The sequence below is a fragment of the Cynocephalus volans genome, chromosome 4 (assembly GCF_027409185.1).
Source record: "Cynocephalus volans isolate mCynVol1 chromosome 4, mCynVol1.pri, whole genome shotgun sequence".
In the NCBI taxonomy this organism is placed as follows: Eukaryota; Metazoa; Chordata; class Mammalia; order Dermoptera; family Cynocephalidae; genus Cynocephalus; species Cynocephalus volans.
Window position 1 is genome coordinate 57,216,926 of NC_084463.1, and position 12,199 is coordinate 57,229,124.

Below are 12,199 nucleotides of genomic sequence, written 5' to 3' on the forward strand. Positions count from 1 at the left end.
CTCTGGGAATATTCAGCCCCATCTACTCAAGTTCTTATAAACTAGGGGATATGATGAGAACTAGATAATTAAAACAAAACTTTTAGTCAACAATTCTACGTTTATTTACAACAATATAACATATTTCTTTATTCAAATAAGTAAGTTTAATATATTATGTGATAGTGGTTGAAAGTAAGCCTCTTGTTAACGAATAATCTTTAGAGTGATACTTTTCACCCAATGGCTTTCACATCCATTGATGATTCTTGCCTGAATATATTATTAATTATTGTGGCTGTAAAATGAGTTTCTATTTCCTTAATTCCTCTTACATTTATTGATTGTCAGACTCAGAGTTTGTTATTTTACTATCTCAATGTCATTGTCAAAGACTCAGGTCTTCCATTTCTCTGTGATCCTCAGGGTATTTGCTTTTGTCTCTAAGCTATGGCACATTGTGTTCACAAAATGACTGTAGTTGTGTCTTTATTTTATTTTATTTTATTTGTTGTTGTTGTTTTTGCAGAAGTAAGGAAACCTTTCATGGAATTCCAGTGGTATCACTTGAATGCCTCATTGACTAAAATAGGGTCAAATGCTAATTATAAGGAATCACTAAAAATGGGGCAATTATGATTCTTTTTTTTTTTTTTTTAAATTTTATTTTGTCGATATACATTGTGGCTGATTATTGCTCCCCATCACCAAAACCTCCCTCCCTTCTGCCTCCCCCCCTCCCCCCCAACAATGTCCTTTCTGTTTGCTTGTCGTATCAACTTCAAATAATTGTGGTTGTTATATCTTCTCCCCCCCCCCCGGTTTGTGTGTGTGTGTGTGTGTGTGTGTGTGTGTGTGTGTGTGAATTTATATATTAATTTTTAGCTCCCACCAATAAGTGAGAACATGTGGTATTTCTCTTTCTGTGCCTGACTTGTTTCACTTAATATAATTCTCTCAAGGTCCATCCATGTTGTTGCAAATGGCAGTATTTCATTCGTTTTTATAGCTGAGTAGTATTCCATTGTGTAGATGTACCACATTTTCCGTATCCACTCATCCGATGATGGGCATTTGGGCTGGTTCCAACTCTTGGCTATTGTAAAGAGTGCTGCGATAAACATTGGGAAACAGGTATACCTTCGACTTGATGATTTCCATTCCTCTGGGTATATACCCAACAATTATGATTCTTTTATGTGAAATATTACCCACTTTCTGTGGCTGAGATTAGATCTGAACTACTTATTCCAATGTCCATTTATAGGAGATGACATAAATGAACAAAATTGACATTGTTTAGAAAGCTGGAACCAAGGTGGGAAGGGCCATAGCTGACAAATCAACATGCCAGGAGAAGACCAAGTGAACTCTCTTTCTTAGCATTCTTTTGTCATAGGCAATTCATGACGTGTCCTGCTATATAAACTAGTATATTAGTAAGAACAGGAATAAAAGAATTCTCTTGCCCAGTCATATTGTTTTGGATTTTGAAATTATCTTCTTTTAAGGCCCACAACAAAAAAATTTCTCTTTCTTCATTTTTCTCTCTCCAGAAACATGGATTCCAATACCTTCCAGAATGAATTCATTTGTTCCGTTTGCATGAATTACTTTATAGACCCGGTCACCATAGGATGTGGGCACAGCTTTTGTAGGCCTTGTCTCTGTATCTGCTGGGAGGAAGCCCCACATCCTCCTAGCTGCCCTGTGTGCAGGACAACATCACATGAAATAATCTTGAAAACCAACATCGTATTGAAGACACGGGTGTTTCTTGCCAGACGGGCAAGACCATACCAATTACCCAGTTCTGCAGAAGACATCTGTGGGATACACAGAAAAACTAAGAACTTCTTCTGTGAGGTTGTCAAGGACGTGCTCTGTTCACTGTGCTGTAAGTCTAAGGAGCATGTGGGTCACCGACACTGTTCCGTTGATTGGACTGCTGAGGAATACAGGGTAAGCAATGACTGTGACAGAAATTTGAACCTGGGAGACCTACTGTCTGCCAGATTATGAAAGAGAAAGTAAAGAAAATTCTGATTCTTTCATGTCACCTGTAAAGTTCATATTTACTGAGCACTATGTGCCAGGACACTAGGATAAATTATTTAAGACAGAATGTTCTCAATCTCACAGATCTTACATTCTTACAGTTATAAATCTTACACCTTGTAGTGTTGGTGGTGATGTTGTTAATCATGGAAATTGTGATAATTTAGTGTAAGACCAATCTGGGCAAATCTGTTAATTTCATTGACAGTCATTGGCCCTGTAATCATAATTGCAAAATGCATAATCTTATAGTCAGTTTAAAAACACTGTCTTATAGCTATAATATGAACTAACATATTGACAGTTTAATTCTAAGACAAGATTCAATCAAGAAAATTGGTGTGGAAACAAGATTCAATGACCAGTTTTCTCGTTAGTGAAACATCCTCTCAATTATAGGATATTTATTTTATGATTATAAATGTCTCCCAAATTGTACAATAAGTTTTTATAATGAAAATGCACTTCCCTCTTTAGTGCTTATTTATCTCACATTCTCTGCCCTGCTCCATTTGTCAGGATCTAAAACTTTAATATAGGTTTCCTTTTTGCTTACATTCACTGTTTCTGCAGCAAAAGCTCCTGAAGCAAATGAGGTCTGTGTGGGAAAAGACACAAGAAAATCAGAGAAATCTAAACCGAGAAACCAGCGTAATTCAAATGTGGATGGTAAGTAAAAGACTCTGTTTCCCTTAGCACCACATTGGGACACATGGTGATTATGCAATGAGAATTTGAACTAAACTTATACTGTCTGTGGGCTCCTATGAGCAGGCTGAGCAAAAGGAAAAAGATTCCATCTGTTTGCACACAGAAAAATATGGCCTTTCATTACTATTTCTTAGTAAAATCAAAATATCCAGCTAAAAGATTTTATTTCCCAGATAAGACCAAAAAGCATCCACAGGTATGGGAAAATACACCAAACCCGTGGAGGAAAACTATTCGTTTATGGAATAAATACAGGTTTTATAGAAGTTGAGCCATCTGAATTTTCAGGAAAGAATTTTCAGATAAATTAAAAATCATTTGATCCTAAAAAAACCATTGCATTTGGGAGTTCATGGGCATCTCAGGTGGGTAAATTTGTTGGAGGTAAAGGCTAGAAACTGAGAGAAACCAGGAGATTGCTGAGGATTGCACGTAGTTGGTATTAGATAAATTATGTATTCTCAGAGAGGGAAGCAGTGCTAAGAGATGAAAATGTCACAAGGGCAGCACAATTGAGGAATGTGAATTTTATCACATATTGATTTATAGATATAAATTGAACACCAAAGGTAGAAGAGGTGAAGTAAAAGTTATCCACTCTTTTAGTTTACAGACAAATTTGATTCGAAGCTTAAAATTTAAAAAGTATGTAGTTCTTACTTATCAGGAAGTGAGTAGGATGTAGTTGTAGCTATCATTAAAAGAAAGACCAGAATTAACCCGATCAAAGATAAATGGATGTAGAAACATTCAAGATATGTATTGTTAATGATAGAGGAATATCAGAAAATACTGATTGCTTTATGTGGAATATTAAAAGGATACAATCATGAATGAGGCACACATTCTGTTTTGAAATTGGGGCATCCCTGAGGCTGGTGATAAAGCTGGTTTGGGGTAAAACAAATAATAAATTTAGTTTGAGACAGGTTGTGTTTTAAGTTCCTGTGAGATATGTAAGTGGAAATATGCAGTAGGCAATTGGATGAATGTGGTTGGAGCTTATGGGAACAATTTGTTCTGGACACAGATTTTCCTAACTGTCAGCATATTCTAGGTATTGGAATATATGGTAGTATAAAGTTAGAGTTTTTAGAAAAAAAATAAACCTTTTAGGTGAAAATAAAATATGATGTGGAATCCCTGTGGTAATGGGTCAGACTGGGGAAGAGGAACTGGTACAGATGAGTTGACAGAAGGAAAACAGAAGAGAGAGGATCTTTGAAGTCAAGATTATGAATTTTATGTAAGGAAGGATTAGTGATAATAGGAATAAAAATATATGTGTTTACCAAAGGAAGTTTTTGGTGAGAGAAGAATGTAGTTCAATGGGTGTTTTTACTGTGATGAAGAATGTAGTTTCAGTTGGGTGGTGGCGATGGAAGAGACTTCATTGCGCTCATGAAGAGTTAGAGTTTCACAAATGAGTACAGTGAGTGTACTATGTGGTCAAGAAATATGCATTGTTAGGGGGCAAAAGCGATGGCATGAAAATCAAGTGAAGATATTGTGTGAATGGTGGATGTTTAGATTATTTCAAAATGATGGGGATAAATAAGCCATGTCTAAAAATTTAAAGAAATTAAGAGAGAGAGAGAAAGCAAAGAGAGAAAAAGAGGCAGAGGGAATTGATAATGGAAGGAGGTTACCTCTTGAACAGTATCTTTAAGGACAGTGAGGAAGTCAGCCGATAAGTGCAGTGAGAATCCTCAGACCAAAAGAGACAAGCTGCACTCAAAGAGGCCTCTAGGTACACAGAGGTCGTGGTTTGCATGTAGTTTGTGGACCTGCTAAATGTAAAAACTTTAGAAAGCCCTTATTTTATTCTGTGAAGAGATGTCTGCTATTTTTCCTGGGAATTGATGAGAAAGTCTGTAGGTAAGACTGCTGAGGATAAAGGAGACTAGTCATAAGGAAGTTTTTATATATGACAATTAATAAATTCTAAATTACTCTTTTAAAAATGTGAATATTTAAGAAAAATATTCTTATTTCTGTATTGGAAGTATAATTTTGACTTCTGGTGCAAATAAATAAATGGAAAAGAGGGAAAAAGAGAGAAGAAAAAAAAAGAAAGAAAGAAAGAAGCCGGCAAATTTCTTGTTCAATGATAGTAACAAACTGGTAAATATCAGAAGATAACACAATACATAAAAAGACATAAATGAGAACAGCCTACTACGTGTTCCGATTACTCCATTGTTTCTTCAGGATTACGTGAATCTACGGAGGAAGATGATTCGTGCTGAGTACTGGAAAGTGTGCCAATTGCTCTATGGGGAAGAGCAACACTATTTAGAGAGACTGGAAAAGGAAAGAAAAGAGATTTTTCAACAACTCATGGAAAGTGAAGACTGTATGGCCCTAAAGGGGAAACTCCTAAGAGGAATGTATGAGGAACTGAAGGAAATGTGCCATAAACCAGACATGGAGCTGCTCCAGGTAAGGAGCAAGGAAAGGAGAGTCAAGGGTCGGCTTGAAAATAATGACCTCATCCAAGAGCAAAAAAAAAAAAAACAACCTTTTTTGGAGAAAACAGGAGTAGCTACCCCAGGAGAAATTTTCTCCTAAAATTTAATTCAGTTTCTTCCTTCCTTCCTTCCTTCCTTTCCTCCTTTCTCTCTTTCTTTCTTTCCTCCCATTCATGAGTCAGGACATTCCGTATTTCTCTTTCTGTGCCTGGCCAGTTACTGAAAAAATGTAACAGAAATGTTTTTTGGAAGATATTTGTATTTGAACATATCTTGATAATTAGAATTCTGGGAATATAAAATAAATTTTGTGATATATTGCCTGACTTGCCATGACTTTGACAACAATTGCAATACCTATCCTTCGAAATCAAAGAAGTGAAGTCTCCACTATGAATATTGTGATGAATACTAAGACTTTCTCTTTTTGTCTTTACAGCATTTTGGAACCACGTTGAAAAGGTAAGCTTGGCTCTACATTCAAGGTTTGAGAACTGTAACAATGATCAGTCTATTGATGCTGAAATGAAAGCATAATTTATGTATTATAATAATATGACCTCTTTCGTGGTATATTTTTTCCCTTCTGGGAAGGGATTTTCGTTATCCAGTGTAAGATGGACTTGGGCAGGGGTATTATTTGCAAGGGATTATGTGGAAGTTCATGAAGAAAATTACCTTTCCTGATTTTAATATTCAAAGTGTATAAAGAAATTGACATAATGGCCCAAAGTTATTCCAAGACTCATGTGGGAAGGTTAAGTATTTCAAACAAGTGTGTAGTGGAAGCAGGGTGTTCAGAATCAGAGGGAGGACACTTGAGGGTTTTGGACTTGCAAGTGTAGCAGATGGCAGCCTCCAACTTCAAATGGAAAGGCTGTATGGTGCACTTAGGGCAGCTGGGTACAAGAAGCAGGATCCCTGCCTAAGCTAAGATCCTCAAGCCCTAGCTAGTGGTTATAGACACTGAGTTTTTCAGTGGTGATTGATGTAGGTTAGAAACCAGTGTCATTGAACATCTTCCTTGCATACAGGCCATTTTGCACAACTCTGGGATGAGGAGAGAGGAAATAGATACAGCTGTGCTTGTTGAAATTGTGAGCCAGGATGAAAGTGTTAGGAGGTGGGATTAGGTTGAATTTGATTTCCATAAAATAAATGGATGCATTTCCTGGTTCGTGAAATTACATTCATACCCCTGCACGTAATTTTGAAGATTTTGATGAAACATCTTCAGAGGAACATAGGAATAATCATTGTGATAAAAACTTTGGGCCAGGAAAGAATAACTGAGCCTTCTTCTTTGCAGGAGTGAGTCTGTGCAGCTTAACATGCCCCAGCCTGTGAACCCAGAGCTCAGTTCCTGGCCCATCACTGGACTGATAGACAGGCTCAACCAATTCCAAGGTAACAGGCAGATCTTTGGCAGGACACCTGTAAATCCCCCTTCATGGGTGTCCTCCTATGGGAAATGTTTCCTCACTGCACAATCTGTTTTTTTTCCCCCAATAACTTTTATGTCCCATTTGCCATAATAGGAAAACAGGTAAAAATAAATGAACAGAAACCTGTATAAAAGCCAAATATTATATAACACACATACACTGTAACATACACATACACTGTAGACAGGTAACAATGGAAAAAGGGTTGTATGGGCTGAAGCATGCTGCAATATAGTGTTAACTGTTCCTATGAAACACAAAAATTTCCATCTTTGTTCAGTTCAACTTTTAGTTAATGCTGATTGTTGGATTGTGAGATGCTTATCTCATGGATATTAATAACTAATAAAGTGTTTTAACTTTTGTTTTTCACATGTATTTATTGCCCTGAATATTTTATTCACATAACATATATATACCTCATATAATCTTCAATCTAATTAAAAGCATGAAATGAATATTAATAAACAATAGCTACAAAGTAAACTGTCAACTTTATTTCACTGGATTTATCCCATTCTCAAAAGATCTTCTAGTGGAAAATTCTCACAGTGAAATCTTCCTTAAAAAAGCATATGTAAAGTTTCTTTTAGTTTATTTTACCTGTGCATGCTTTAGCAATAAATACTTAAATCTGAGGCAAAGTAATCACTCTTTAAGTAAGAATTATTATTATTACTACTAATTTTCTGAGTAGAGGGGCAGGCTGCTTTTGTTACTGACTTTGCATGATTAATAATCACACAATTTTCAACGTTCCAGGAAAAAAAGCTTGGCAACATCCCTGTTCTTCACATATTCCAAGAATATTTATGAATTTTTTCCATTTGTCTCATTAAGGATTCGCTTGTTATAAATACTGACTAGTACGAACATCAGTAATTTCCACAGTTCTCTTGCTGTCCTGACTCATATTTCCACTCATAACCTAGCACATCTAGAAATTTCACAGAGCCCATGTTTACCAGGAAGTTATAACATTATTTTTTACCATTTCTGTTTTCTTCTTCCTGCAGTATATATTTCCTGGGAAGATGAAATAGCCGCTTGTCACGTGCCCCTGTTTGAAGATCTGAGACATTTGCGCTCTACTCCTGCTCTTCTCGATGTTGTCCATAATCCAACAAGGTCAAAGTGTTTCCTCGCATGGGGAGCCCAGCCGTTCACTTCTGGCCGACATTACTGGGAGGTGGATGTGGGGGGGTGTGGGAACTGGATCATTGGATTTTGTAATGATTCCTGGACAAAGAGGAATGACATGATGGTTAACTCCGAGGGGATTTTTCTACTTTTCTGTGTCAAGGAGGAGACTTGCTGCCGTCTCTTTACCTCCTCCTCACTCCTGCCTCACTACGTGGAAAGGCCTCTCGGCCCCGTAGGGGTGTTCCTGGATTATGAATGTGGTACACTGAGCTTTGTTAATGCGGCCCATAGTTCCCTCATCTGTAGTCTCTTCTCCTGTTCCTTCTCTTCTTCTCTGCGACCTTTCTTTTGCGCTGGAACCACATGATCAGAGACAGGTCTGAAACCTGACGACATGTATCTGGAATGCCAGCTCCTGAGAAAGCTGACTTGGTGCCTACTTGATGGTCTTCAGTGTCATCTACCCTTATAAAATGTATTGATTCTACTCTTTTTAAAAGTGTTGATATTGTTAAGTGCATAAATGTTTCAATTTTCTTTAAATAAAAATAATCTCTCTCTGAGAATACTGTGCAATATTTATGCTGTGTCTTTTCTTTTCACTTGATTTCTCAGCCAGCCAAGGTAAAAAACAAACAAACAAACAACAACAACAAAAAAACCCTACTGTCATATCATAAGGGCATATAGCAAATGAAGAAATATTTATTCAACTAACGATAGCAAAACTCAAGGATACAGAGTGTGTGACATTTGATCCATGACCAGCTCCCGTCAGCCACAACTCCACATTATGGAAGCTTTTCTCTAAGTTGTGAGGCAAAGACAGGGTCTCCTAATAACGTCAACTCCCAGTCTAGGGTTAAGGTTTTGTATCTTCCATGCTTCAAGGGATAAAACAAAAGACAAGGAGATACCATCCCTTTCTCCCAATGCAGACTTGTAGAGTGTGTTTGACTGCTGGAGAAGCAGGCCACTGTCCCACCATATACTCCAGTGCAACGATACAGGGATTCTGTTAAGGAGAAGTGGCAGGTCATGAACACTGAGAGCTGTGCTCACTGCCTGAGAGTAATGGCTGATTTTGAATGGAGCATGGTGAAGTGCACTCTTAAGGGCATTGTCAAAAATAATGAGGATCCCAGTTACAGGCACCTAAGAGGAACCTAGAATCTCCATTTTTGGGTAGCAGGAACAAGTGAAATGTCTGATCAGCCAGAAGTTTTAACAGAGAGTACCAGGTAAAGATATAGCCAAGAAAAGCCCTCCTGGAATCTCATTCATTCCTGGTGACCTTGGAGACTACATCTGTGCTAGGCTACACCCACTCAAGAGCAATCAAAGTGGGATGTGGACAGATTTGAAAATATTCATTTATCCACCCACTGATCCATCATCAAAAAGCCTTGACTCCTAATGGCTGTAAGAGCTAAAGCACAACTTCTGAGTGAACACAGGGTGAGCAATAAGCTACTCTGTTCCATGGGATGATGCCTAGAGCTGGGATTAAAAATTAAATGACAGTCATATTTTGTGATCTGTAAGACTTGCCCATGCACTGTTTCAGAAGTAACCAGACAGGGAACCTCCTAGCTACTAGTCCATGACTGAGTGCGGGACTTAATTGTAAACTTCCTGAATCATGAAAGCTGTCTCCAAACCACACACACATGAATACTAAAGGGCAAAAATCTAACTAGCAAAAGGTGCTTAGGCACAACCTTTGAAATACAGATTAAGATAGAAATAGAGATAAATACATATGGATATTGCTGAACTTAATGGTTCAACTGAATCCATTGTAAATTTTTATCATTATGAATGCTGTCACCTCAGAAGGCTTACTCTCACATGAAGGTTATGCTTTAAAAAAAATTCAAGGCAATCTTCATATACACTTTTTAAATTAGTAAGCTAATTTTCCACACATCATTCTTTCATACCTGAAGTATAATTTTTAAAAAAGAAAAAAGAAAAAATAATAATGAAAGAATACACCATGGTGCTTTCTGCATGATGGACTGAGAAATTATTTTATCATAATCTTATGCCATCTTTATTTTACAGAACTTCTGCCTGACTCAGGTCAGGGCAGCCCTAGCTGCAGCAGGTAGCTCGGGCTTTCCTGCATAGATACTGTGCATCTGCACTTGAGCACAAGAAAGAGAAACTCAGATCCCAGGTTTGTGGAGAGAGAAGCAGAGGAAGGAGTTGAGCAGTGGCATGTGGATCTCAGGAAGGTCTCATTGTCTCTCGATCCTGCTGAAGGGATGGAATCAGCATAGCTTTACTGATGTCTTTCTTAGTTTCTCAGGATCTGCAAGTTTGTAATTTCAGACTGGATGGAAAACAACTTCACATTTATGTAAATAATGTCATCTTACCCCATAACCAAGGTTCAATATATCAAATAACCACGAGAAAAGAGGGAACTCAGAGAAATGCATGCCAAGAAAAAAAACTGTGCCCTTTTAAAAATCTTTAGAGCCCCTGTGTATTAGGTCCCAAAATGGCTTCAGTCCTGCTCACTCCAACATTTTCAGCATTATATCTAATACTAGTATGCCACTTTTCTTACCTAGGTTTATTGATTTAAAAAAAGCCTATGTTATCTCTATATTACAAAAAGTTGTTAATAGGAAGAATGACTTAACTTGATGGCTAGCTGTTTAATGTCTTATCTTTACAAATAATCCAGACTTATTAAGAACACGACGGTTAAATAGATGTAAGATAAAATTCCCATGTAAAAGATGTTCTTCCTATATTAGAAGGTTTTAACATTATTATCAAGAAAAAAAGTTGGGATTGAGGGAAATGAATATAAACAATTTATTAAGGAAAACCTAAAGGGGTAGAGAAAAAAATTTGTCTCCTCTAAAATTAGTTATTACAGAGAGACTAACGGTATCTGATGAACCATTAATAAAGATGTTATATGCCACATTGACAAATTGTACTACAAAAAGCACATACCTCCAGAAATTATAATTCATAAATTTGCCAATCTACAAGATTGCTAGTTTGACAGACTGGTCACAAAAGTTCACTATGGGTTAAGAATTCCAATTAATATGAGTAACTAGAATGACGTACAAGTATACAATGAAGGTAAATGTGTTTGTAGTAAGAAAAGGCTAAATGTTTGAGGATATTTTGTTTTAAGGGAAAAAGAAAAGAAAGTTTTGTTCCAAAGTAGAATGACTGGATTGTCCCATAATGTAAAGAAAAGAATAGGACAAAACTGAATGCGTAATAAAGTTGTAAAAGTCTTGCAAAATCCAAAGTTTATAGAAGGAAATTTATGTATGAAAAAACTGGCTAAGATGGGAAGAAAATTATTTATAAGTTTTTCTAAGAAATTGAGCATTAATATCAAAAGTACACTTATGATAAAATTTCTAGAAATCTGATTATACCCTTGGACTAGGCAAGAATTCTCAGAACTCTAATAAAAAACTTATTGGTTCTATAAAGCTGCCGTCACAACATCGAGCAGAACAAGAATTAATTGAATACCAAGAAAATGCTTTGAGAAGTTTTCATGCTAAGCCAACCAGTACTGAAAGTGTTAAAATACACAATTTGAATGAACTCTATAAGATTGTTCAAGGCCAACTTTCTTACGATTGCATGTTCTATAAACAGTGCTATGCACTTGAATTGGAAAATAAAATTGGAATTTAATAGAATACATATCCAATGTAAGTGTGGACTCATGGATGGGCTGGATAGTTGCTTGATCCTCCCTGAGTCTTTGAAGCTTCCATTGTTAAAAGCCTTGCACTCTATAATTCATCGGTGACTGAGCAAGATGATCCAAATTATTTTTAAAGAAATGTTGGTGGGGTGTCTGTTTTTAAATTGCTGTCTAAACATTGATAGACGAACTTAATTCAGTTGCCATACTCAATAGCGTACCAGTATATATTTCTGATAGTTTATATGTTTTCTGGTTGAACAGAAGTTTTTCCAAATAAGAAAACTGATGCTATGACAGAAATTATTAAGAATTTTTTTTCTTTATGATATATCTCTGGAGAAATGCCCAGTGATAGAGAAACAAACCCATTTTACTGGACAAATTATAAGGCTTTCATGCATTATGCCAAGTTTATGTCCATCAGGCAAAAGAGGCTTTCCATGATCAATCAACCAAGGACAGCCAAACATTTCACAATTTAAAACCTAGAGATGGGGTCTTGATGGAGTTTGGATGTATTGTCCCCTTCAAAACTCACGTGGAAATTTGATCCCCAATGTGGCAGTGTTGGAAACTGATTGAGTCACAGGGGCAGATCCCTTATGAATGGATTAATACTCTCCCTGGGGGAGAGGGAAGTAATGAGTGAGTTCTCACTCTATTAGTTCCCACGAGAGCTTGTTGTTTAT

The 12,199-nt window shown here is 36.8% G+C and overlaps 1 protein-coding gene across 1 annotated transcript; it reads left to right on the plus strand.

Annotated features, from left to right (window-relative positions):
• The first annotated feature begins 1,539 nt into the window (after positions 1 to 1,539).
• LOC134376147 (tripartite motif-containing protein 43-like) lies at positions 1,540 to 8,174 on the plus strand. The gene is made up of 6 exons (XM_063094804.1): positions 1,540 to 1,941; positions 2,611 to 2,706; positions 4,960 to 5,190; positions 5,659 to 5,681; positions 6,529 to 6,626; positions 7,681 to 8,174. The coding sequence occupies exons 1-6, from the start codon at positions 1,540 to 1,542 to the stop codon at positions 8,172 to 8,174; spliced, it is 1,344 nt and encodes a 447-aa protein (XP_062950874.1).
• Positions 8,175 to 12,199: the final 4,025 nt, after the last annotated feature.

Coding starts and splice junctions, on each gene's coding strand:
- LOC134376147 (XM_063094804.1), top strand. CDS start 1,540: ATGGATTCCAATACCTTCCAGAATGAATTCATTTGTTCCGTTTGCATG. Junction 5,191..5,658: donor CAGACATGGAGCTGCTCCAG/GTAAGGAGCAAG, acceptor TTGTCTTTACAG/CATTTTGGAACCACGTTGAA. Junction 5,682..6,528: donor TTTGGAACCACGTTGAAAAG/GTAAGCTTGGCT, acceptor TCTTCTTTGCAG/GAGTGAGTCTGTGCAGCTTA.